The sequence below is a fragment of the Polyergus mexicanus genome, unplaced genomic scaffold, assembly GCF_030449975.1.
Source record: "Polyergus mexicanus isolate NDT 795.1 unplaced genomic scaffold, iyPolMexi1.0 SCAF_7, whole genome shotgun sequence".
Lineage (NCBI taxonomy): Eukaryota > Metazoa > Arthropoda > Insecta > Hymenoptera > Formicidae > Polyergus > Polyergus mexicanus.
In genome coordinates, this window is record NW_027223327.1 from 9,843,086 (window position 1) to 9,867,839 (window position 24,754).

Sequence of the window (24,754 nt, forward strand, 5' to 3'; positions counted from 1 at the left end):
CGCGCGCCTCATTGCTCATTGCTCCTCGTTCCTCATTTCAGAGCGTCGATACAGGTGGGTTTGCACCTAACCTCGTATACATGATAACGCTGATAATCAAACATGAATCGCGTAGATTTAAAAATTGTATTGTTGGGTAACGCGACGGTGGGAAAAACAAGTCTTATGGAACGATACATACATGACTCGTTTAACGGCAGCAGACCCTATCAGAACGTAAGTACTTTGATTAGAATCTTATTTCAATCAATACACTATATCTATGGAAAAGACGATTCAAAAGAAAGAATAGTTAGAACAAAGAAAAGAGAGGAACAATAGTTTTTCTTAGAACTTTTTTAGAATCATTCCCGACAATAGGACTATTCCTTTTAGCTCGCTTGAATTTAAAATTACATAAATTTTCGAGAAAAAAAATAAGACACTAATGAAAAGTATACATAATATATATTTTAATGGGCGTTTTCAGTTATAATCATTTCAATGATCTTTACATATCAATATATCTCAGAAAAGTATTGTAAATTATATATCTTGAATTTATTTAATATTTTGTTTTATTATAATTCACATGAAATACTATTAAAGAGAAAATTTTGTATATAGAAATAAAAAATTATAATTTTGCAATCACTATACTTTTCATTAATGTCATCGATCAAGATTTAAAAAGAAAAAAGAATTGTAAAAAAATGCAGCTAAGAAGAATAGACTTAGTCAATTGTGAGCACTAACAAGGCACTGTTTTTCTTAGTCTATGGCATTATGGAAAGAAAATTGTAAAGTAATATTAAAATTTACACTGAGAATCGTCTAAATGGAAGGGAGGGCATCATATACAAATTAATGCAGTTGAAATTATGCCACAGACAATAGGCACTGTGTTTGCAGCGAAGCAAGTACAAGTGAATGGAGTGTCTCTTGTTATGGGAATATGGGATACTGCGGGCAGTGAAAAGTAAGTATGGATTCATCATTCTTCTGTTCTAAAATCATCACTTGAAAATGACATATATTAAATATTGTTATTGTAAATAATTATTAGATACGATGCAATGACCAGAACATATTATCGTGGTGCAAAGGCTGCTATAGTGTGTTATGACATTACTAAGTTGAGTACATTTCAAAGAGCAAAGCATTGGGTCAGAGAACTCAGAGACGTTGAGGAATATTGTAAAGTATATCTTTGCGCTACTAAAAAAGATTTGTGCGATGAAGGTTTTGTATCGGATGATCCAGAACTGCAGAATACTGTAGAAAGATATGCAAAGGGCACACAGACTAAACTTTTTATAACATCCAGTAAGACAGGAGAGAATGTAGGTGAGGATGCATCGTACTTAGTAAACTATATTTTATTTGCAAAAAATTTATTTTATTTATTTGTGTGGTTTTTTTTTCTTTTTTTTTTTCAGACGAATTGTTCAACGAAATTGTACAGGATTTCGTCTCCAATCCAGAAAATTTGCAACAAGTGGAAGAAGCAATTGTTTTAAGCAGAAAATCTGAGAAAAGGTATTGTTGTACACTGATCTAATAAGATCAGTATTGATATTCTATTCTTGTACGATTTTTTTTATCAAACGATTTAGCTGATATATATATTCTATATACTGTAATAATAAAAGATTTTTTGTAATGTAAATGTTAAAGACCAATATAGTTAGATATTGTTTCGTTCAGTAATTTTCAATAGCTTAGAATTTTGTATCGCAATGTTGCTAATTGTTAGCATAGTATAATGCAAATTTACAAAATTGAATTAAATTTATCAACAAACAGTAAATTTTTAAAAAGATAAATAAAATATGCGTATATGAGAAGTGTTGTATAATTAAAGTGCTATACAATATATAATTGAGAAATATTCTTAAATATATGTGATTCTTAATCATTTAGTTTAAAGCTGATCTCTTGTCATCGAAAGTGATATTTGATTGCTCATAAATATATTTCTATTATCTCTTATAATTAGAAGATTTAAACTTTAATTTTATTAGACAGAGTATTAGTAATAATTAAATAAAAAATATTTTTTTTTATTTTGATAAATTTTATTAACTTGTAATTACTTTTGAAATTGATCCCAGCAAATAGTATTGAGAAAAAAAGCTCATTTGCTAGAATGTATTCAAAAAATTTGTTAGAGCTTCAATATAACTTTTAAAAATTTGTTAATCTATCAGTGATTACCTTGAAAAGTAGGATATACAAAATTCTCTGGCTTGTTCGTAAACGCCAAAGAATATGAAACCACCAATAGTAAAGCCAGTTACTCTCGGGAGAAAACCAGCGAACAGCCTAAAAAAAATGACCTTGTTAAAAACATCGGAAATAAAAATTTATATTAAGAATTAGAGATTAAGAGATATATTGTATATTTCATTCTTAAACCTTACCCTTTAGTACCATGATCTCTGTAAACATCTTTCAACATTGTAGATATTTTAACTTCTTTTTTTTCCGCTGAAGTACTGGACAACATAATTCTAGTTTTTGCGACATCTAACGGCGTCGTTATGGCAGCTGATATAGCAACTGAGAAACCAATATTATTTAAATAACAATAGCTCTCGTAAAAAAAATTATTTCACCGATTAATAATATGTGATTCGAGTCATTACCTGATGCAGCCCCACACGTGGCACCCTCCAAGGGTGTGCAATCTCGCTGTATTTGTTGGGCCCAACAAAGCTTGAAATACTCCCACAATGGCATTTGAATTACACCAAATGGCAAATCCCGGAGAACGGTACTTCCGTAACCGCGATACAAAGTTCTTAATCCTAGTCGATGCGTGTCGGACAAGAGCGCTTGTTTCCTTTGCTTAATTACCTCCACTGGCACCCGAACCAAGCAGGCAGTCTATACATGAAAAGTTATGCAATTCCCGATACACATTTGTATAATACTTTTTAAATTATACAATTGATATAAAATATTATTTATAATAATATCTATTTGTGTCATTATATGCTAATATAAAAGTTTAATGTATTAGAATTTTCCAATTATATTACTAATCAATGATTAATACTGCAATCACTTACTACTTCGGAAGATGATGCTGCAGCCATGTGTATAAAGGAGTGATACTCATCTGGTATATACGGTTGTGAATACTGTTTTATTCCATCATAAGTGATAAAAAATATAGCAGCTATAATATAACAATGTTCATTTACTTAAATAAATAAAATATTTCTGTTTCAATACACATCATTATATATTTTAGCACCAAGTTATACCTGATGGAGCAGAACCCAATATCACAGGTCCTACACCTTTGTACAGCTGTTTGAAACCACCAGATTGGAAAAATCCATGCTGACTTTGTAATCGTGTTTTAAGGGTGTCCAATGGAAAAAGCGTCACGTCACAAATAATCCCTGCAAGAGCGCCTGACTGATGTCAAATAGCGATTAATTTTTGATGAAATCGAACTGATTTTTGTTTTAGAATTTTAATTTATCACATATATAAATTAACAGAAAGAGAATTATAAAATTTGGAAACTAACAACACAAATGATGTATCTACATAAAATTATTTATGACACAAGAAAAAAAGGTATGACTTGCTTAATTCATAAAAATTTATTTACAAAATGTATAAAATTTATCAGCCGACAAGTCACATCTGATAAATAAATGAGTGTACGATATTAGCAAGAGAGAAAATAAAGCATCGAGTTATAATTATAGACAGCTAGTAATTAACGAAACGACACTTACAATAAAAGATGTAAGCAAGATATCTCTCTTGGACAAATTTTCAGCAGAATTCTCTTGCTCGTGAAACATTTCTGCTCCACGTAATACTCTATTTCGGCGTCCGATCCGATCAGACGAATTTCAAGAAGCGTCATCGAGCTGATAAGGAGAAAAGTGGCCTCTAATCAAAAGAACTACTTTATGCGTCAAAATCTTTCGGCCTACAAAACTTCGCACACGATCATGACGATCGATACATTTATTATAAAATATTGAATATTTCGGATCGTACGTAGCCTTCGAAATCTGTACCGTTCATGATGGCACAACGAATGATGTAAGCCGGCGATAAAACACGTGTTTTGTGTACATATACGTCTATACGTGATCAATTCGTCGTCTGCTTCTTCGAATCGAACCTAACCTCTACAACTATCCTAGCTTAGCCTTCAAATTGAAGGTGCGTTTAAAGAGAGCATCGACCAATCGTCTGCTAAGGAAGCCATTATTATAATTGTCGCGCGCAAACATTAGATGGCATTAGAAGAGCGCGGAGGAGTTCCCGCGCATGCGCAAATCGATGTCGCAGACTGCGAGGCTGCGAGCTGCGAGTGCGAGCTGCGACTCGCAGCAATAAACAGCGATAAATATATAGATATTCCGGGCTCCGGGAGTGCAAATACAAAATATCGTCAAGATGTCGAGATGTGCGCGACATTGATGAAGACGTGGGGAATGCCAACGAAAACTGCTCGTTCAACGATGCAACGACGACCAAGACGATAGTAGAACAACTCGGAGATCACTCGGATATTGATTCAAACGGAATATAATACGACGCAATGAAACTTGATCTTTGACAATCTGCGAGAATGTCGTGAAAAATTTAACGACGCGATTTCTTGCCATTTAACGATAGTAAAGCCGATATCTCCAAGTTATCTGTCTGTCGTCGTAAAACTGATAAGACCATCGGATATGATTGGAGCTGATTGTTATTGGTGACCACTTCGTCAACACGTGCGTAAATCGATATATATATATATATATATATATATTCAAAGAAGTATAACAGAGTATCTACGACGATCATGATATGTATAGCTATCGTAGGTACTAGCAGGGAATACATTGAGGGTACATGTGTCTATTGACGGAGTGTTTCTTGTATAAAGATAATCGACTTGTGATACTCGCATCTTGCACAAAATCTAGATTACGTAGATCTATCTCGATACACGATAGTCCAATGATATATAACACCAATCCCGGGGAAATAACGAGAGGAGCAAATGCTTCTTATTTCATGCATGACAACTTGACTAAAAAAACTTTTATATATAGATCCTATTAATAATGTGTCTTAACACAGGAATAAATTATAAATATGTGCCACATCTGTAAAGAGTTTTCTATGATCATTTGGTGCAACTAATTCTAACAGCTTAATAATTAATAATTAACAATAAAGCTTCCTATAATAAGATGCACGAGAATAATGGTACAAATGATATGAGAGAATTCAATGCGACGGATGTTACTGACTCTATTTTGTACACTATATTGGTGAACGATCTCGGGACAGTCTCAACAGGCATGGCGAGTTCAATCTACAACGAGAATACGTCCATGACGACGTATGTAGAACTGACGCAGGAAAATGAGAGTAACCAATGGTTACGGAATATATCTAAAACCGCTGTAACTTCACTATCTGGATCTACAGCGATACCATTTAATACTTCGAAAAGTACCGCAATATATACCTCAACCACAGAATCCTTCGATGAATTTGGTCCGCCAGAAGGAGTAGAATATATTTTTGTACCACTTGGTGTGGTCGTCTCTGTTATTATACTATCAGCTGTGGTATGGGTAGCGATATCACTTTTGTCATTACCTTGTGACGTTTTTTCCCCTGTCCTGTTTTTGTTTATAAATACACAGCATTAGTAAAATAGAAAAATATACAGCATTCCAAATACTAATCATTGAAAATTATTTCGAAAGATATATCATTGTGTAAATCTGCATATGTTTTAAAATTTCTTTTGTTATAGCTCTCTTATTGTCTCATAAAAAAAAAAGTATATATAAATACGAGACAGCCATTCTTTCGATAAACATTTTTCTTTAGCAAAGCTTTACATCCTGCTTTTTTGTTAGGTATAAATAAGATTTCTTGTGATTTAATCTTTTATAACTTCGTCTTTAAAGGTACTAATTATATCGAGGAAGCGCAAGTTGGAGCGTTTAAGGCACAGACTTATGCCAATGTATAACTTTGATCCCGGAGAAGAGGAAGAGGACGATTGGGAGACTGAACTGTTGGACGAATGCTACAATACACATCAGAGACGAGTGTGTAAGATTTGTCTTCACTTGCGACCCATGCAAGTGCTTTGAAAATAAGAATTGATTAATTTTACAGCAAGGATACCAATCCATGGATACAGAAGAGAATGCAGAACTGTTCAGTGGTCATTAATAGCACATTTTTTTGCATGGTATTCGAATCATTTTTATGCTCTATGACTATTATAAACTCTATATATTTATTTAATATTTATTATTCTATATATGAACTAAATTCTTCAAAGCATTAGTAGAATTTACAACTTCAAATTAAAAGCAATATTTTTTCTTATATAAAAATTCTTTAAAAGAATCAAAATTTTATTTAAAAAATAGTATATTAGAAATATATTTAATAATTCCAATTCCTCAACAACTTCTTACAATCCAATCTCACTAGACTGCAAACATACCCTATTCAACATTGGACCATTTAATCAATATTGAATATTATACACTTTTGCAATTTTTAAAGTATTAATCAATATTATGTACATAGACATTGACTTTTACAACTATTTCACAGTAAAAAATATAAATATGAAATTCTTCACAAATTTATTATTTATATGTAACATATTTTAAACATATTCATATCTCATATTTTGATTCTTTTGGATTTTGTTTTTCTCATCAAGTCATTCAAAGTAACTTTTTTAGTACGAATAAATTTTAAAAACAAAGAGAAATTTTTCACATATATAATTGAAAGTTAATTATATTTTATATCATTGTTCATATAGAAATATTGTTACAACTTTGCAACAAAGTATCAAAAAATTAATTTTTTCTCAAAATATATTAAAATTTTCGGAAAAATATAAACGCAGAATTAATAAGAGTACTTTGAGTTTATTTACTTTAATACAAATTTGACATTCACACATATGCTTGCCTCAAAAACGACAGTAATGTACACTCATTAAGAAAATGTATTAATTAGAAATAGAACACTAATCGACAAATATTAGTGTTATTAATTAAAAAAGAATAGTCCCTGCATATGTTACATACAAGAAGTATTTTTTTTCTTTCTCTATCTCTTACAATATTAGATTGGTATGAAGTTTTTTTTTTCTTTTGGCTTCATGAATTGTAATACATATATGTAGGAGAAAAAGGAGGTAGCAAATATGTGACAATACTATCTATACTGTGAGATTTTTTTTAATAAGTTTATCAAATCTCACTTTTCGTGTAATTAAAAAAAGTTTTTGAGATCTATATTTTAATCCAGTCCTTTACTATTGAAAAAAGTTACACGCACGTAAACTTAGCACTTAAAAGTATGATTTCATTAATTATTAATAGTAATGTCAAGTAAATATAAAAAGAACTTAATAAATTGGCGTAACACAACTTTTGTATCCTACGTTTCTCTTTGAATTTGTCAGTGCGTGGCAATGTACACCATATTTTATAGAATTTTTAGAAAATTCCAATAATTAGTTATAGAACAGTGCCCACCACTTCATTTGCTTAAAAATTCCCAAGTTAGAATAAAAAAAACACAGAGTTTGAAAGAACTTAACGTTAATTAAAACGACTTGTTTAAAGATCTTCGAAGGATAGGTCAGCTGTGTTAGTTTCATCCTCCCCTATTACATCCGAAGATGGCTCCTTCAATTTTCCTCTTCTTCCTCCTCCTCTTCTTGTTCATCCTCATCCTCGCCAGTGATCTCGGGTTTCTCTTCTGTCTTTTTCGGTCTGCCGCGACCGCGTGGCGAAGTAGTTGTGCCTTTTGGTGGTCCTTGCTGTAAATTTAATACAATTTCTTTGTAAATATAGTATAATCATTTATTATTACATATATATTCACAGAGAATATTATATATTTTTAATAATTATATGAAAAAAATTATGCTTTAATATTCTTTGAAATATTATATATAGATGTTAATATTCAAGTGTTCGCTACGTACCTTCTTCTTGTGGGAGCCCTTAGGTCGACCCCTTCCTTTTTTAACAGGTCCAGGTGGCGCGTCGTCCTCATTATCAGATTTCGCTGGGCGTACCGCGTTATTTTTTTCCGCAGCGGGCCTACCCCTCTTTTTGGGCTCTTTAACTGCATTCTTGTCTGCTTTAGCAGGCCTACCCCTCTTCTTTTTTTGCTCCTCTACCACAGGCGAATTGTCGTCCGACATATTTATTGTCCTGTTTCACTGTAAAATAACAATAATATTGATTCTCATACAAGATTTTCTCTCTTTTCAGATTGCATCATCTCCAATAAGATAAACTACAAAGAATATGGAAGAATTCCGAATCATCTGTGTATACATGTACATTGCGCGCAGTTCACGTGAAAAAAATAGTATATAATTTAATATTTTCCATCGAGATATTAAAAAAATATGTTCTTTATTCACTGATAATTTTTCAGCTTGCAAAACTAGTACCATATATCGGTAAAAAGAATAATGAAAAGTATAGTAGCAAATATATTGCGCAACTATATTACACACATACACGCATATAAATATATACAGCCTAAAATTATGTAAAATCGAATTGTATCTTTTCAAAGATACATTAATCTTATATATAAGAACCGAGAAAACAAAGTTGTATATCGCTGTTATTGAAATACGATAGATAATGAGTCTCGAATCTCAAAAAAAAAAAGAAAAAAAAGAAAACAAAACAATAAAAAAACAAACATGACTATCGACCTTCCGATATTTTCTTCTCGCGCGCTTCAAAGTATCGGGGATCACGACGAAAGAGAAAGAGAGAGAGAGAGAGAGAGAGAGAGATGCGCAAACTCGCCGCGAAAATCAGTACTATCAATTGCGCGTCTCGCAAGTTTACGGGCGGCGCGCGTACGCATAATTTGCGTTGTAAAAACGGTCTTCGTAGATGCGATGATATGGCGTTCGCGGCGGTGCGACAGAAATATAATTTACACTCACGGTCTAATAATTATTTATTCATTCCGCGAGAGACTTTGGACGAGTAAAATTTCTCAGGTGGAACGAATGAGTCGCAATCGACGCGAATTATCGTAGCAACGCGTCGAGAGGCAACGGCGTCGCGCGATGGCTCTGTCTCTCCCCAAAAGTTCCGCGCCCGCCATTTTCAAAATTTGCAAACGGCCACATCGAGTCTGTAACGACACGACGTTCGCGCCATGCGGAAACGTCCGCGCGTATCCCGCGGCGAAAACGCGCCCGTCGCGATCGGCGATTTTTTCTCAAATTTTTCGCGCCCGCGTAATCGTCTCCTCGCGCGGAAGAATGCCGGAGAACTCACGGCGACGAAACGTTCGCGTCGGCTAGCGCTCGCCGGGGACGCCATGAGAGAGGCGCGAATCATGGCGTCGCGAGTCGTGTGCGTGTGCCTCCGCGGCGTCTCACCCGATCGGTGGGGAAGGCGCGCATCGAGCCTCGCTACCTCCGCCGATATCTCTGCAAGTAACGATCCGAGGCAGTCGTGGGACGCGCGAAAGGATCCGTCACGGATCCGGCGAATTTTCCGTTGTACTTTTACGTCGCGCGCGCTTATCGCCCGAATAAATATAATTTCATTCGAGGGAGGCGCGAGAGAAGGATACGCAATTTGTACGCACGTCACACTCACCTCACTCACGTTAACGAAGAAAATATATCGCGTACGGCACACACTACTCCTCCCCGCGGAGAACAAAGGGTGATATCGCGGCTCCTTTGCGTCGCCGGTTGGTTGCACGCGTCGTGGCGTGGCGGCGGCGGCGGGTATCTCGCGGTCACGTCACGTCACGTCGCCTCGCGTCGCGTCGCGTCGCGTCGCGTCGTACCGTATCGTACTGTACCGTCCCGTATCGTACCGTACGTATATCGCGCGGGATGCTGTGGTCTTCGCAAACGCACCAATCTCGCTACGCCACTCGCTCTCACTCGTCGACTCGCGTTATGTGGTGCACTCGGCACGCTTCCCGACTCTCGCTCGCTTCGCCGCCGTATCGTCGTATATTAGTAGGCGCCGCTGTGCTGTCTCTCTCTCTCTCTCTCTCTCTCTCTTTCTCTCTCCGCGCACTCCGCCATCAAGCGCGCGCGTACACAGATACACACACATTCATACGCCCCGCCGAAATTACACAGCCACCACTCTTGCCTCTATGACGCTGGGCCGGCCGGCAGCGATGCGCTACTCCGTTTCTCGAGCGAGGAGAGAATTTCCCTCCTTCTCTCTTGCATCGGAGGGCGGCGGTTCGTCGTTAAGTCGAGTCGTCGTCGATATACATACGCTTATGATTTACACGACACATACACACGCATGTATACGAAGTTAACTTACCGGGAGAATGTAACGGAGCCGCGCAACTGACCGACGACGATGTACTGCGACGTGATTCGTCGAGCCGTCCTAAGCTCTTCTCCCCCACTAGAACGGCGGATCGGAGCGCGCCAACGAATTCCCGCCAAAAGATCACCCGCGTATCGCCGGTATCGAAAAATCGTCCTTTTGTCTCGCGAGAACCGGAGCCGGATATCGCGACGCGGCTCGCGCTCTCGGCATCTCTTTCCCTTCCTCGCTCCTTTTTTCTTTCTCTTTTTCGCGCAGGCGGGGGAGGAGGAGCAGGATCTTTCGCGCCAGGAATTTGGCGCGCGGGATCGAGCGCGATCGGCGATTTGGCGCGAACGGGAGCAATGGCGGACGTCTATCGCACGTATTGTTGCATATTATATTCGAGGGACGACCATCAGCCCATCTCGTCTCATATATCGATAGATTTATTATGTAAAAAAATGTCGTTGATATCCTCTCGATAAATATCGAAAGGAAAAAAAACGAGATGTTTATATTAATAATAATCTGTATGATTTATCACAATGCACGTGCGTATACATATAATGTAAAAAAAAAAAAAAAAAAAATCACGATACACACGACGAATGTCGAATAGTTACGAGCCGGTTATAAGCGGTGGAGGACGTTGACCTCGCGATCTCCGATTTACATGTATTTTCGACTGCTATCGGGATTTTAATTTCGTCGATGTAGTTGAAATAATTTTAATCCGTTAATCAATACGATATACAACGGATTTATGCGAGCGTGTATTATTGCATTTTATGAACGAGTCTTGGCGGAGGTTGTAATGAAATTTCTGTCGTTACCCCCTCTAACTCGAACATTATTATTATTCAACGTCGATCGCGATATTATTTATTCGAGAATAATGAAACAATGAATAATTTATTTTATTTATATTTTTTTCAATTATACCAGCTTCACGAATAATTATCGATTTGTCAAAGTGCCTGCAATGGAAAATACCACTTCCATTGAACATCTGTCGACATTTTAATTCATACTTTGTAATTAAAGACAGAATGTGTGCATTCGATATCGATCGTACAGGATTCTCACCCTTTCGCCCTTTTTTCGTGAAATAGAAAAATAAAGAACGATACACGAAAAAAAGACACGAAATACAGAATAATCTACAAATAGTCGAATATATATATATATATATATTTATTTAGGACCCCCCACATATCCGCTGAAACGCATACATAATACAAAAGCGGAGAAGCCGGATAACTATGGCGCCTAATTAATGATAAACTGTACAACCGTAACAGGGATTTCTCAGGTAACATTATTACAGACATATTATTACAAGGCGATATCGAATAAAAGCAACGAGCTTTTTCACATCGATGGATAAAAATTTATATAACGCGTTTAATGCAGTATCGAGAAGCTATCGGACATTGATAGTTCATGTGCACTTTATACACCCTGTTTACACTCTTCCTTGCCACGCGGCGGTATCCACATCTCTCCATTCGAGAAGAAAAAGTGCGGAAGATGTTTACGACACGTGACGCGAACGGACATGTAATATCGATCCAATATTTTCCGATTACTTTCGACGTAACATAAAAACGAACAAAAAAAAACAAGATAATTAAAAATAGACTTCGTTATTTTCAAGGTTGACTGACGTTTCCTGACTGACGTGACAGTTTGGATCTCTCTCGAACAGATTGATCGCGACGCGAACAGACTCTTCGGCGTGGATTATGACATCACGCTGCAAATTACTTGTGACAATGATACCAACGCATCACCTTCCCATTTCCAAGAATATCCCTGAAAAATTCCGGAAGCTCGATCGGCTCGTGATTCCGTCGGGGCAGCACTGCGGCTCGATTCTCCTCCACCCAATTTCCTTTCCTTCTTGTTGCCAACGGCGGCCAATAGCAATTCACTTCTCGAGATCTCGAGCATTCGCAGTGCGTTTCTCGTATGGCGGCCATGTTTTAAGGACGCGTTTACCAACCATCGCGTTTTCCTTCGCGTCAAAATAACATTTTCTAATATCTTATATTTTTTCGACGTCGTGAATCGCGCGAGTGGCGATAAAATTTCGTTCGTATTTCTATATTGGATGTACGATACATCCTGTTATATATATATATATAGTGGCACGTGTTTTCGTTGAGATAAACTTGCGCCCGAAAAACAAGCACAGCCAACTTCAGAGGCGTGTCATGTTTGCGCTTAGCGCGTTACTTCCCCATCGCATTCGTCGAGTTTCGTCGTCGAAAATCTATGAGAGATGCTGTCGTTAGGCCCGAAAAAGGACGGCGGACCCAACGCCAAATTCTTCGAGGCGCAGGAAGTTCTCACTCAGCTTGACGGTGTCAAACAGTGGCTTCTCAAGAATTGCAAGAAGGTACGTTCGTTTTATGCGAACATGGACCCGGCGTCCAGAAACTCGTCGCGGCTTCGTCTTTTTCTCTCTCTCTCTTTCTCTCTTTTTTTTTCTTGGCACACGATTTCTCGTCGATCGCGATTTTTGCATTAATCGCACCGATTAATGCATCTGGAATGTGAGTTTCTTCAAAGAGAACCTCGTGAGAATTTTCACAATACGCCGATATAATTGTACCGTTTTAATACATATGCGAGAGTCGTCTCGATGACACTGTAATTATCGTCATGATATTAATTGATCGTTAATTTATCGCTTATCTTTCACTTTATATGGATATATAAAAAGTAAATGGGAAATTGGCGTAATGTTAACGAGAGAATCAGATTATTGTTATAAAAGCTAATTGGAGTAACATGAAACGACATTTTTGTTAACCTGTATTAGCTGCGAGCAAAGTTGATGTTTGATTCTTCGTTTCTAATTTTGTGCGACACTCATTTAAAAAAAAATTTTTTTCTCTATAGTATGTGCAAACGGATCCGCCCACTAATAAGAGTTTAGCCACATTGGTGGTACAGCTTCTGCAATTCCAGGAAGATAATTTAGGGAAAAATGTATCAAAGCCACCCATGACTAGGCTTCCAGTATGTAAAATATTATATATTTATATAATAAAAGTAATATTTTGCGTGTTATACATATTCTTAAATTGATAATTTAATTTTTGCAGATGAAATGTTTCTTAGATTTTAAACCTGGTGGTGGCGTGTGTCATATATTAGCTACCGCATATCGTTTCAAGCAGGAGCAAGGATGGCGGCGATTCGATTTTCCTGGTGGAAAAGTAATTTTTCTTTATACTTTTTTTTCTAAATATACTCTTTTTAGCAATTATTTTCTCCTGAAATTTTTTTATTACTGTTTTTTATATTAGAATTTTACAAATAGATAATTAAAAAACTGTTATTACAGTCTGGATCACGCATGGACCGTACAGTAGATATGCTGATGGCAGCAGAACGTGTCTTGATACAGAATAGATGTATGACTGTACCAAATGTTTATGTGAGATCGGATGTTGATAAGAACACAGCTGCAAAAGTCAAAGAAGTAGTCAGAAAGCATCAGGGAACCGTCGTTGAAAATGAAGCAGATGCTACACATATTATTTATCCTCCGGTGGATCCAATGGAAGAAGAATATGCACGTCCTTGTATGAGACGTGAGAGATCGGTTCTAATTCATTGGTACTATTTTCCAGACAGTTATGATTCGTGGTCAACACTAGATCTTCCATGGGATTATCCTGAAGGAACTTATACAAATACAAATTCAAGGTACTAGACATTTGATAATTTTTTAATATAAATTGATCGAAAAATAATTATTTAAAAACTGAAAAATTACAATTATTTTAATATTGCTAAGTTTGAAGCATTGCTAATAAAATGTATTTTTATTTATGTATCGTTTTATTTATATATAAAGAGATGATTTAAATAAAGAGATTCTGTAAATTGTTCTCTATAGATCAGTGTACAAAGTATCGGCTACATGGGCTCTAGACTTGGATCAATATAACGAATGGATGAATGAGGAAGATTACGAGGTAGACGACAATGGTCAGAAGAGAGTACACAAGTACAGACTTTCCGTGGAAGATTTGATGGCGCAGCCATCTCATCCGCCACCTGCAAAGAAACCTAAGAGAAAACGGTCACCTAGCCCACCCCCGAAGCTCGGAAAACGTAAAAGGCATGAAAACTTTTGATAACAAATTCGAATCTTGAAAAGAATTTTTTCTCACTTTCGATTTTTTACATTGTTGCTTACAGTAGCAGAGCACCATCGGGTATACAAAGCGCGTCCGCGTCATCGGCAACAGCTCCGAAGAAATCACGCGGCGGCGAGGAAGAGGAAGATCTAACTCAGGGAATGGAGGATCCGCCCGCCGAGCCTCGCATCGTCGAAGTAGTTGCTACCCCCACGAATCTATCAATTACAGGCCAGGGTAACTCAACAACAGGAAATTCTACTTTGGCATCTACTGGTAGTAAAAAGCAAGATAGTGAGCTTCAACCTCTCAAATCCGGAAATTTGACTGACCTCGATGAACAAATGGAAGGTATGTAAAAAAATCTTGATAATTAAATCCAAGTTTGTAATTTGATGTTGTAATTTAACATTACCATATATGCTAATCTATTATAATATTGACAATATGTCAAATCAATAATTCACGGAGAAATGTTTTCGAGTTATTTGTTAGTTTAACAAACTCTGAATTAAAAGCTATTAATATCACATAGGGGACAAAGGTAGTTCTCAAGGCGGCCAAGACAGAGAAGAGAGAGATACTAGTAAAGAAAGGGGTGAAGGTGGAAAAGGCGATGAACCAGAAGATAATGTGACAGAACAAACGCATCACATTGTTGTCCCTAGTTACTCTGCCTGGTTTGATTATAACTCGATTCATACTATTGAGAAGAGAGCTCTATCGGAATTTTTCAATGGTAAAAACAAATCCAAAACTCCAGAAATCTATCTTGCATATAGGAATTTTATGATTGATACCTATCGACTAAATCCGACGGAATATATTACATCGACCGCTTGCAGGTGACGTATATCAACACACACGCACACACACACACACACATATATATATATATATATATATCTAATTTACTTCAATATAATATTATAATATAATATATCAATCGTTTTATAATTTTACCGGTAAATAAAAAAGAAAAAAACGGTTTCCTCTCTTTACATATATATGTACTTTTACAGGCGAAATTTGGCCGGCGATGTATGCGCGATTATGCGTGTGCACGCATTCTTGGAGCAATGGGGACTCATCAATTATCAAGTAGATGCAGAATCCAGACCGACGCCCATGGGACCTCCGCCAACGTCGCATTTCCATGTTCTGTCAGATACGCCGTCCGGTTTGGCTCCGGTTAATCCAAATCCACCGAAAACGCCACAGCCGTCCGCCGCGAAGATGTTGCTCGATTTGGAGAAAAAACCCGTGGTCGGGACGGGCCCAGAGGAGAAAGTTGCAGCAGGCGCGATGGCGAATTTTGGTCTGAAGATCGACCAGTATTCGAGAAAACCGGCAGTTCTGAAGAATAAGCAAGCAGCAGGCGCTACCCGCGATTGGACAGAGCAAGAGACGCTCCTGTTGTTAGAGGGATTGGAACTACACAAGGACGATTGGAACAAAGTATGCGAACATGTGGGCTCGAGAACACAGGACGAGTGTATCTTGCACTTCTTACGTTTACCTATAGAGGATCCGTATTTGGAAGAAGGTGGACCTGAAGGATTGGGACCTCTGGCTTATCAACCGGTACCCTTCTCGAAAGCTGGTAACCCTGTCATGAGCACGGTCGCTTTTCTTGCATCGGTCGTTGATCCTAGAGTAGCAGCAAGCGCAGCAAAGGCCGCCATGGAAGAGTTTGCGGCGATAAAGGACCAAGTACCGGCTGCGTTGTTGGATCAACATTTAAGAAACGTTCAAGCAAGCGCTAACTCGGACGGTAATTTTATTTTATTTTTATATCATATCTAAATCTACTCTTTATTCTGCGGTTTATTCTTTAAGAAAATGTAAATAATAGTTTTGTCTAATATATATGTATAATGAATAAATATGTCATTTTTTTATATATTTTTAAATAGGTAAATTTGATCCAGCGGCGGGCTTGGCGCAATCAGGCATCGCCGGTACAGGACCACCCGAACCGCCTGACGACACAACTGCAGCTGCCGCGACTCCCACGACGGGCGCAGCTAGCTCGCCTCATTCCGTAGTGCCAACTTCCGAAGCAAAAAAAGAGGAATCAGAGAAACCTAAAGATGCAATGGACGTCGAACAATCTCAAGTGGACATTACGAAAAAGGAAGATGAATCGAAAGAGAGTGAAGAAGATGCCAAGTCCACCATCGATCCAGAGGCTGCGGAAGCGAAGGAAAAGAAGGATAAGGTAAGACATTACGGCAATTTGAAAAAAAATTGATTTACTCATATTTTATAAAAAATGTTAAAATTTTTAAACAATTAGGCAGTGTCGCATATTCAATTTAATTTTTGGCACAGGTTGTAAGAGATGCTCAGCTTCAATCCGCGGCGGCAGCAGCGCTAGCGGCCGCAGCTGTTAAAGCTAAACATTTGGCAGCTGTGGAGGAACGCAAGATAAAATCACTGGTCGCGTTACTGGTTGAGACACAGATGAAGAAGCTGGAGATCAAATTGCGTCATTTCGAGGAATTGGAAACTACGATGGAACGTGAACGCGAGGGTCTTGAATATCAGCGGCAACAGCTCATCACCGAGCGGCAACAGTTCCATTTGGAGCAGTTGAAGGCGGCCGAATTCAGGGCGCGACAGCAGGCTCACCAGCGATTGGCTCAAGAGCAACAACAACAGCAGCAGCAACAACAGAATCAACAACATCCACCTTGGCAACCGCCCGGCGCGCAACAGCAGCAACAACAACCGCCGAGTCCGCAGGCTCAGACTCAACAACAACCGCCGCCGCATACACCGCCGCAACAGACATAACTTTTCCGTGAGTCTTAAATTTTTGAATAATTAATCGCTTGTAAATGCTGTTGTGATCATACTTTTGCAGAAAAATCAACACGTTATTTAATTTCTACAGCGTTATTTTTCAATTCTTGTTTCTCCATTCTTAGTGATGGTTACTTGTCTCTAAACTACAGATTTCTTCCATAATCTTATGCTATATCTATATGCAGAACGGTTTCATATCCTTCCAAAAACTTTGTGTGTTTCAAGATAGAAATAGATATATAATTCACAAAAATATATTTTCCATATTTTAAGATTTCTATTATATAAACACATATACATATATTAGATCACATGATGAGAAATTGTTTCTCTTCATTCTATACATCCATGTATACATATACTTTGAATCTTATATCTCTTTGTACTACTCTTCTGAGATTATGCATCATAAGAGTGATGCAGTTTATAAAAATAATGTGAGACATACACATGTATAATATATAGTAATACATATTATTCCATATATATTGTTACCAAGGATAATGCGATGTTCTGATCTACAAAGCCTCATTGTCTATTAATTCCAATACTAAGTCAGTCATGAGTTGAGCACAGTCGGCGCCTCCGGGTGGTGGTGCTTCTATCGTGATATGTTTCTCCTCGCTACTAGTTCCCACACTACTACTCGTCTCGTACAAATTTGGCGCTTCGTGACTGGCGCACGTACTAATTGGCAAAATGTCCAATGCTAATCCCAATCCAAATCGTCCGCATCTTCGCATCTCTTCGTTCAATCTGAAATCGTTGAATAATTAATATCGAAGAGTTTATTATTATTATTATTATTATTAAAATATTGCTTTAAGTTTATATTAAAAATAGTAATTATTGGAAATAGCTTTTTATGTAGCACATCTATTTTTTTATATGAATTTAAGATGATTTGGAAAAATAAGATGGACGAGCCAAATTATTTATAAATGTGTAAGAGTAACAAATTGCATGACTACAATTGTTCCTTTTAGGACTAGACGACTTTTTACTTACAATTTCCATATGACAGATGGATCTTTTGGTGGCTGTTCCGGATTGAGGACACACAAGGAAGACATCAGATGGGAATGATAATGCTGGAGAAGCTGTGTCATGTAAGCCCGCCTAACAACACCGCTTGTGCAGCAGTATAGCAAGTTCGCAAGATCAAGAGCGAGGGAGCCAACCCGCGTCAGTTGAAAGTCGACAAGATAAACGGCCTGCAGAAGCACAGTATTAAAAGTTAAGTCTAGGAGGTTTCGCGATGAGGCGCACCTCGCACTCTCGTGCCAACCAACATTCTATCAGAGTCTTGAATATGATTTATCGATTGCGATCTATAACGTGGGATAAATATCCTTACAACGTATATCGTAATCCATTTTTTATGAGATAATTGAAATCGATGTCTGAAATTATTTATGAATTAACAAAGAAACTAAGTAGTTGAAAATAAACTAAATAGGGAAGGGGGATGATTAAAAACTAAAACGAGTGTAAAATGTACATTATACATTTTTTTTTTTTTTTACTTTTTCATACTTTTGGACATGATGTAATTTTATGTTATACTTTTCTGAAAGTTGATTTATCTTAATTAATTGTAATTGTACATAATGGAAGAACCTTTTCTTTGCGGCTACGCGGGTCTAGGTGTGACCAATTTCGTTAAACTGGAGTCTTTTTAATAAGATCATAAATGAAAAGAAGCATTTGAATCATATATATAAGAATCTTATAAATTTATATAATAAAAATGTATGGAACAAAATGAATTTTCGTCTCGTTATCTCGCACAAAGATAGGATCTGTAAAAACAAAATATCGTTCCTCTCGATGAATTATCTTTCATTGAGTATATGCAATCTTTCATCATAGATACGTCAAGGATAAGAATGCAATATGTTGTGCGTGCACACTTTTCGCATTTTCGTAATAAAATAAAAAACTCACCTCTGTATCTGAGCTTGGTTCATCCTGAAAAAGGATATTATTGGTCCAACAATCGCCGTGACAAAACACGGAGAGAGATCCTTGCGTGGAAACAAGTTCACTCATAGTGCGAAAAAATACGTCTTCGTTTAGGAAAGCATGCAGCTTCGTCATTATCTCCTCTCTTCTGTGATCCATGTGCAAAGGTAGTACTTCGGACACCATTTTAATAGCGTTATTCACGGCTACGCGGTAATACTGTCGATACCAATCTTCATTGTCTTGTCGAAATAATGTTTCACGTATACCTTCATCATGTTCCGGATTTGTTAATTTCGCGAATTCCTCTGGCCTTCAAAGAGTAATATATCTTTTTGTATTAAAATTAGTATATGAGGACAATGAGACAAAACAACTCGCGCTTATTAATGAAAAAAGAAGTAATCCCTTTTTATTAATATATTTTTATATTATATTGACATCTTTAATTGTAGCACTTGATTCTCAAATATATTTATTCTATCTCTTCGAAAAGCTGATTAACTATTTCATATTATTTGTTAATTTATTATTATTATTGATTTTAATATATAATTCCGGAAATCTCAGGCATACTTACTTGGATTCCTTTAGCGTTAAGCTGAGCGCGTGAAATCCCGCTAGAGCCTTTAATACGTATTTCAAATCTTCCATCTCCAACCCCTTTCGTCTATCTGCCATCTTGAAGCCTCTCTCCCTCAAATCCTCCATAGCAATAAGATCGGCTCTAGCGGCGTATATTTTGGGTACCCCGCTGAACACCCGTCTATCGTTTGATTGGAGCCTGTTCAACGCAGGCCACACATGCTTGTAGAACACGACCTCATTTCTGAATAATAATTCGCTCTTGAACGCTTCGCGATGTTTCTTGGATTCCGGCAGAATCTTGTAAATGATAGCGCACTCATAATTAATCCATTCTTCCTTTTTCAACAGCTTACGCCCCTTTGCCCGAACCCGATATAACATCGAAGTATAATTGTCTCCTCTTCCCGATCCTGGTTCTTCGTCTAAATCATAAATCTCCACGTCGGGATCGATATTTTTGATAATTAATTCGCGCACATCATCGAGCGTGAGTTTATTGCTACCGTCGCCACCGCTATCCATTATTCTGACAGAGATCTGTTGGAAATTTCAATCTCTACGACAATAATCTCGACGATACCTTTTTGATTTTTCCGGATAGATCAAACATTCTATACTTTACAGCGGACCGAAGAGCTGTGCCGTCTCATGCAGGAAATGAGTATTTGAGCGGCTGGAGGGCTGCCACCTCCCACTATAACCGACTTAATTTATTAATGATTTACGCCCCATCTCTTAAGAGACAAGGACATTGATACATGTCAATCATACGCCTGATTGTTTAAAAAGATTCCCCGCTTAATTCTTCAAAGCGCGACGCGGTACGGAATAATGATAATACAAAAAGTTCTCTGTCAAGCAAGTTTCTTTTCTCCAGAGTGATACATACATATTACAATTTTCTATAAAGAATATTTATATAATATATAAATATTTTTAAAAACAATTTTATATATTTGCGTTAAGTAATAGCGGATCGATTCAAAGAATATTACATTGAAAAAAAAAATTATATATATTTTCACATATTTTAATAAGATATATTTAAATCATGATGATATTTTCTTAAGTTATAATTTTTGATCTCTGAAATGTTTCTGTATTCATTTCTATACACTATGCTATTGTCATACCAACTAAATTGCAATCAAGGACCAAATGTATACTTTGTGCTTCATTTAATTCTCATCGGAGAGCTGTAATTCGAGAATGTCGTTACCCACTAAGCTAATTAATATGTTTTTCTGACTAGACGTAAGGGGTACGGTTTTTTGCAACTTTCTAGCCATTTCTGCGGATCCTTCTAGATCGTTAGACGTAACATATTTTAGGAGATTCTGGAAGTATAGATGCAACGACGTTAATATAATATGAATTGGTTAATAACTAAATAAAAAGAGAATATACACTTACGAAAATTGTCAGAACATGTGCTTGCGCTAAACACAACTCGAATATCTCGCGTACTTGATCCGCCATAATGGTACCGATTATCAAATGCGGCGATTCAATTAACAATGACAAAACTTCCATCGCTTTGTCGAAATTATCTCCTCGTAGAAGTAGTATTATGATATTGCCCACTATTGTATTAGACACCGTAATATGCTGTATTCTTCTAGTATTTTGAACCTGTATTGATAAGAAATGACATTATTTCAACATATTTTATTATAAAGATACAATCTATATAATTTGTAAACTTAATTTTAATTATTACATCTTTTCTGTTTTTCGACTATCTATTTCTTCACAACTAAGCCTTAAATTAAAATTTTATTAAGATAAAAGTTACTTGAAAGTGCTCGAGAGACGCAATAATTTTATTATAATTCGAAAGATATTAATGTCTCGACATTCTCGCTAAAGAAAAATTCATCACAAATTAGTCGAAAAATCTGTTATTAACGCGGATTGTGGAAGACATCCTGTATACGTGATAATAATTTCAATTACTTGTATATGATCCCAGATAGTGAATGCGATCTCCGCGAATTGCGCGTTCAGCGGCGAATCGGACACGGGTTTACAATGTACGCTCATCAAGTGCAATATATTCTCCAATAAACCTTCCCTGTCCAAATGACCGAACGTGACCATGTGCGACCAGAGTTTTGGTATGTATTGCGTGGCAGTCTCCGCGGGATATAATTGAACAGCTTCTAATATAGCCTTCATCACGGCGGGTTCCGGTATAGTCACGTGTGGTACGAGCTTGCTATAGATTTTGAAAAACGTTTCAAATTCTTCCGTCGCCAATATTAATTCTATATACGCTCGGTAATATAAATTTTCCTGAGAAACAAGAGAATAATAGTTATAATAAATGTGCATATAAAGTATACATTACATATATCTGTTACATAGAATCAAATATAAATTCTATTCAAATAATGCTATTAAAAGAATTCATTAAAATAAAATTTTTTTTGAAGAGTTTTATATATATATATATATATATATATATATATATATATATATATATATAATTATAATATATAAATTTTTGTTATATAATGTGTTCTGAATAGACCCAGGTATTCTGAAGAAACTATTTATTGTGCGGATTTATTTCAGAATACTTACTTTGTAGCTGTCGCCGATGAATTTGTAATTTTCACCAGAGAGAAGAAGCTCGTTGACCATTTCGCCTACTTGACGTTCGCAAAATTGTTTGGAAGCTATTTCCATCGCAGCAACGAAGAAATTTAAGTCTCTTACATCTTGGATCGTAAGAGTCTCTTCCTTCAAGGACTTCAAGATTTTCGTGAAAGTCTTGTAGGCCGCATCACCTGTTTCGTCGAATAAATTTGTAAGCTGTCGATCGACACGTGAAATCGTTTCGCGAAATAAAAATATGCGTTGCATAGTTACCGAATTTACTTAAAATTCGCAGCGCATAATAATATGTAGTTAACGACGGCTTTAATTTGAAATTTGCGATATCAGCGAATACGTTGCGTGTTAAATCGAGAGCTACTCGTTTGTTTCTGAACATAGATGCTATGTTAAGAACAGCGTTAAACGTATGTATATTCGGAGTGATCCCGTTTGTGGCTATTGCTTTATATATATCTGCTATCAGTGCTCTTGCTTTATCCTCTCCTTCTCTTAACATTGGTACCATAGATATTATACCATTATATGCATTGATAGATAATGGTATATTATTTTCCTGACATTCCATATACACATACCAAACCTTATCCGCCTAAACAGACAAAAATCTTTTTAATAAGTCTATATATACATCATTTCTATAATTCAAATATATATTAATTTTAATTAAATTGTTTTTATGATCTAAGATAATCATAATTATGATCGATTTAAAATGAACTAGATATCTTACATTAAAATATTTAGCAAAACCACATATCATTGCATTGTACGCAGCAGCTGCTACTGCAGGTCCTTGTTCCTTTAAAAATTTGAATAATATATCGATTTCTGGATGATTTCTGCAAAAATCACGATAAAATACAAAAATATGATTTAAAGCCAACACACACATAATTATATATCTATTGATATATTTGGAAAGGATAATGTATATATATTTAATTTCCTTAAACTCACATCCACGTGTTCTTGATGCGTTTTTCGCTAAGCTGAAACCAACGACTCTCCAGTAATTCCGTGTTGGTACCTTCACTGTGATTGTAAAAACACAACAATTCCAGAAGAGCTTGCTTTGTTGGTACTGTTATTTTGCCTTGTAGTAAATTGTATATCAGAATAGAATTGGAAACATGACCATTTGATATCTCATATAATAATGTTTCCTCCGTTACTTTACTCTCTTCTGTATAAATGGGAGGCGGCACGAATGCCTATACGTAGCATGTTTTATCATTGTAAGAATTCAATATTGTATTTGTTGGTATAAGTAAATATAGAATATTATAAAAATTGACAGATTATAAATGTTCGAATAATGGAATCATTTTTAATTATATTACCTTGATTTCAGGATCTGCTACTTTATGCTGAAACAAGTCACGATGTTCATCCCGAACCCACATTGCAGCTTTCTTTCCAGACTCTTTTGCTAAAGCAAAATTGCGAATCTGCGCTTTCGACAGTGGCGTCAAGTAAGGATCATCATGAAATTTATAATGTGGCGCTGTATAATCCCTGGATATTGTACTTTCAAGAGCCTACAAAATAAATCATATTATATATTTATGGAAATACTATTGTATAAGTAAATTTACTTTTATAATTTTAAAAACAAAATCAGATATAGTAATTTTATTTACTTTTAGAATATCTGTTGGACCACGTTCTATCCTGTTTGGAATATGAATATCCGAGGATGAGGATGATGAAGTAGTTGTTGATTGCAACCGTATTATCAGCTCCTGATACAATTTCCTGCAAATATTTAAAATATGAATAAAAGTTGTTTCTACACCTTCGTAAATATTTTAAAAGAATTATTTTAGTCTTCTTGAACATATCAATATTTGATGGAATTAAATAATACTCTTATTTAAATAGAAATTAAGCGTAAATCATGCGAAATAATCTAAATTAAGAAATCTATTTTGTTTCAAAAATAATTACCGTTTGTCGCGCTATCGGTTTGATAAATGACACCCGAATAAAGTATAGTAATTTTATTCGAAAAAGATAATTTATGTATATGAATTGAATGAATAATAATTTGTTACATACCTACGTGAAATTCTCGCTAAAGAATTCATCGTGCAAATTTTTTTTAAATAAAAAAATTTAATTTGTTTTAAGTTTCTTGCCTTCACTTAACCTCTTTACAACAGAAAGTTTGGAGGTTAAGTCAAGCTTGGTTAGAATTTAATACTGCGTGAACTATGGAGAATTATACGGTGCAGTCCATTTGGAAGTATTTGTAACGACAAGTGGACTGCGTTC

The 24,754-nt window shown here is 36.2% G+C and overlaps 7 protein-coding genes across 23 annotated transcripts; 3 read left to right on the forward strand and 4 right to left on the reverse strand.

Annotated features, from left to right (window-relative positions):
- Positions 1-19: 19 nt before the first annotated feature.
- On the forward strand, positions 20-1,843 carry LOC138934949 (ras-related protein Rab-24). The gene is made up of 4 exons (XM_070299112.1): positions 20-216; positions 870-958; positions 1,046-1,326; positions 1,419-1,843. The coding sequence occupies exons 1-4, from the start codon at positions 103-105 to the stop codon at positions 1,538-1,540; spliced, it is 606 nt and encodes a 201-aa protein (XP_070155213.1). The 5' UTR covers positions 20-102; the 3' UTR covers positions 1,541-1,843.
- Positions 1,579-4,720, reverse strand: LOC138934946 (mitochondrial S-adenosylmethionine carrier protein). 3 transcript variants are annotated; one of them, XM_070299103.1, is made up of 8 exons: positions 4,029-4,720; positions 3,738-3,875; positions 3,252-3,408; positions 3,054-3,163; positions 2,628-2,868; positions 2,403-2,541; positions 2,197-2,304; positions 1,579-1,616 (listed from the first exon to the last, which is right to left on the reverse strand). In XM_070299103.1, exons 2-8 carry the CDS (start codon positions 3,804-3,806, stop codon positions 1,610-1,612), a joined length of 831 nt encoding a protein of 276 aa, XP_070155204.1. In that variant the 5' UTR covers positions 3,807-3,875; positions 4,029-4,720; the 3' UTR covers positions 1,579-1,609. The 3 variants fall into 3 exon arrangements, with proteins under 3 accessions (XP_070155204.1, XP_070155201.1, XP_070155203.1); XM_070299100.1 differs by having other exon boundaries at positions 3,738-4,720; XM_070299102.1 differs by lacking the exon at positions 1,579-1,616 and adding an exon at positions 1,921-2,123 and having other exon boundaries at positions 3,738-4,720.
- On the forward strand, positions 4,296-12,722 carry LOC138934947 (uncharacterized protein C3orf18 homolog). Of its 10 annotated transcripts, XR_011447191.1 has the most exons (6): positions 4,296-4,736; positions 5,302-5,591; positions 5,934-6,081; positions 8,286-9,040; positions 11,540-11,649; positions 12,635-12,722. XR_011447191.1 is itself a non-coding variant. In XM_070299106.1 (4 exons), the coding sequence occupies exons 2-4, from the start codon at positions 5,202-5,204 to the stop codon at positions 8,375-8,377; spliced, it is 630 nt and encodes a 209-aa protein (XP_070155207.1). In that variant the 5' UTR covers positions 4,296-4,736; positions 4,821-5,201; the 3' UTR covers positions 8,378-8,694. The 10 variants fall into 10 exon arrangements, 8 of the variants coding, with proteins under 8 accessions (XP_070155207.1, XP_070155208.1, XP_070155206.1 ...); XM_070299106.1 differs by lacking the exons at positions 11,540-11,649; positions 12,635-12,722 and having other exon boundaries at positions 4,821-5,591; positions 8,286-8,694; XM_070299107.1 differs by lacking the exons at positions 11,540-11,649; positions 12,635-12,722 and having other exon boundaries at positions 4,830-5,591; positions 8,286-8,694.
- On the reverse strand, positions 6,937-10,446 carry D1 (D1 chromosomal protein). Of its 6 annotated transcripts, none has more exons than XM_070299115.1 (3): positions 10,347-10,446; positions 7,994-8,233; positions 6,937-7,825 (listed from the first exon to the last, which is right to left on the reverse strand). In XM_070299115.1, exons 2-3 carry the CDS (start codon positions 8,213-8,215, stop codon positions 7,694-7,696), a joined length of 354 nt encoding a protein of 117 aa, XP_070155216.1. In that variant the 5' UTR covers positions 8,216-8,233; positions 10,347-10,446; the 3' UTR covers positions 6,937-7,693. The 6 variants fall into 6 exon arrangements, with proteins under 6 accessions (XP_070155216.1, XP_070155218.1, XP_070155219.1 ...); XM_070299117.1 differs by lacking the exon at positions 10,347-10,446 and adding an exon at positions 9,660-10,015; XM_070299118.1 differs by lacking the exon at positions 10,347-10,446 and adding an exon at positions 9,428-9,615.
- Mor (SWI/SNF- related protein mor) lies at positions 12,135-20,725 on the forward strand. Its single transcript, XM_070299097.1, has 11 exons — positions 12,135-12,738; positions 13,245-13,364; positions 13,451-13,564; positions 13,693-14,057; positions 14,251-14,475; positions 14,556-14,845; positions 15,030-15,339; positions 15,517-16,268; positions 16,411-16,715; positions 16,829-17,300; positions 18,330-20,725. Exons 1-10 carry the CDS (start codon positions 12,622-12,624, stop codon positions 17,291-17,293), a joined length of 3,063 nt encoding a protein of 1,020 aa, XP_070155198.1. The 5' UTR covers positions 12,135-12,621; the 3' UTR covers positions 17,294-17,300; positions 18,330-20,725.
- Positions 17,643-20,502, reverse strand: LOC138934945 (uncharacterized). The gene is made up of 4 exons (XM_070299099.1): positions 19,851-20,502; positions 19,253-19,583; positions 18,314-18,519; positions 17,643-18,061 (listed from the first exon to the last, which is right to left on the reverse strand). Exons 1-4 carry the CDS (start codon positions 20,378-20,380, stop codon positions 17,824-17,826), a joined length of 1,305 nt encoding a protein of 434 aa, XP_070155200.1. The 5' UTR covers positions 20,381-20,502; the 3' UTR covers positions 17,643-17,823.
- Positions 20,726-20,879: 154 nt separating the features above from the next.
- On the reverse strand, positions 20,880-24,652 carry LOC138934944 (small ribosomal subunit protein mS39). Its single transcript, XM_070299098.1, has 10 exons — positions 24,539-24,652; positions 24,121-24,235; positions 23,821-24,018; positions 23,438-23,691; positions 23,211-23,319; positions 22,733-23,069; positions 22,445-22,650; positions 21,815-22,153; positions 21,272-21,490; positions 20,880-21,195 (listed from the first exon to the last, which is right to left on the reverse strand). The coding sequence occupies exons 1-10, from the start codon at positions 24,565-24,567 to the stop codon at positions 21,037-21,039; spliced, it is 1,965 nt and encodes a 654-aa protein (XP_070155199.1). The 5' UTR covers positions 24,568-24,652; the 3' UTR covers positions 20,880-21,036.
- Between the last annotated feature and the right edge of the window lie 102 nt (positions 24,653-24,754).

Excerpts from the sequence above, each read along its gene's own strand:
- LOC138934949 (XM_070299112.1), top strand. The coding sequence starts at position 103 with ATGAATCGCGTAGATTTAAAAATTGTATTGTTGGGTAACGCGACGGTG. Across the intron at positions 217-869 it reads GCAGCAGACCCTATCAGAAC|ACAATAGGCACTGTGTTTGC; the intron begins GTAAGTACTTTG and ends ATTATGCCACAG. Across the intron at positions 1,327-1,418 it reads TAAGACAGGAGAGAATGTAG|ACGAATTGTTCAACGAAATT; the intron begins GTGAGGATGCAT and ends TTTTTTTTTCAG.
- LOC138934946 (XM_070299103.1), bottom strand. The coding sequence starts at position 3,806 with ATGTTTCACGAGCAAGAGAATTCTGCTGAAAATTTGTCCAAGAGAGAT. Across the intron at positions 2,869-3,053 it reads CAGCATCATCTTCCGAAGTA|ACTGCCTGCTTGGTTCGGGT; the intron begins GTAAGTGATTGC and ends TTTCATGTATAG. Across the intron at positions 2,542-2,627 it reads CACGTGTGGGGCTGCATCAG|TTGCTATATCAGCTGCCATA; the intron begins GTAATGACTCGA and ends TTGGTTTCTCAG.
- LOC138934947 (XM_070299106.1), top strand. The coding sequence starts at position 5,202 with ATGCACGAGAATAATGGTACAAATGATATGAGAGAATTCAATGCGACG. Across the intron at positions 5,592-5,933 it reads TACTATCAGCTGTGGTATGG|GTACTAATTATATCGAGGAA; the intron begins GTAGCGATATCA and ends TCGTCTTTAAAG. Across the intron at positions 6,082-8,285 it reads TACACATCAGAGACGAGTGT|ATTGCATCATCTCCAATAAG; the intron begins GTAAGATTTGTC and ends CTCTCTTTTCAG.
- D1 (XM_070299115.1), bottom strand. The coding sequence starts at position 8,215 with ATGTCGGACGACAATTCGCCTGTGGTAGAGGAGCAAAAAAAGAAGAGG. Across the intron at positions 7,826-7,993 it reads AGGGCTCCCACAAGAAGAAG|CAAGGACCACCAAAAGGCAC; the intron begins GTACGTAGCGAA and ends TTAAATTTACAG.
- Mor (XM_070299097.1), top strand. The coding sequence starts at position 12,622 with ATGCTGTCGTTAGGCCCGAAAAAGGACGGCGGACCCAACGCCAAATTC. Across the intron at positions 13,565-13,692 it reads TCGATTTTCCTGGTGGAAAA|TCTGGATCACGCATGGACCG; the intron begins GTAATTTTTCTT and ends CTGTTATTACAG. Across the intron at positions 16,269-16,410 it reads AGCAAGCGCTAACTCGGACG|GTAAATTTGATCCAGCGGCG; the intron begins GTAATTTTATTT and ends ATTTTTAAATAG.
- LOC138934945 (XM_070299099.1), bottom strand. The coding sequence starts at position 20,380 with ATGGATAGCGGTGGCGACGGTAGCAATAAACTCACGCTCGATGATGTG. Across the intron at positions 19,584-19,850 it reads TTAACGCTAAAGGAATCCAA|GCCAGAGGAATTCGCGAAAT; the intron begins GTAAGTATGCCT and ends TACTCTTTGAAG. Across the intron at positions 18,062-18,313 it reads CCATCTGTCATATGGAAATT|ATTGAACGAAGAGATGCGAA; the intron begins GTAAGTAAAAAG and ends CAACGATTTCAG.
- LOC138934944 (XM_070299098.1), bottom strand. The coding sequence starts at position 24,567 with ATGAATTCTTTAGCGAGAATTTCACGTAG. Across the intron at positions 22,651-22,732 it reads GCGAATTTTAAGTAAATTCG|GTGATGCGGCCTACAAGACT; the intron begins GTAACTATGCAA and ends TCGACGAAACAG. Across the intron at positions 22,154-22,444 it reads TCATCGGCGACAGCTACAAA|GAAAATTTATATTACCGAGC; the intron begins GTAAGTATTCTG and ends CTTGTTTCTCAG.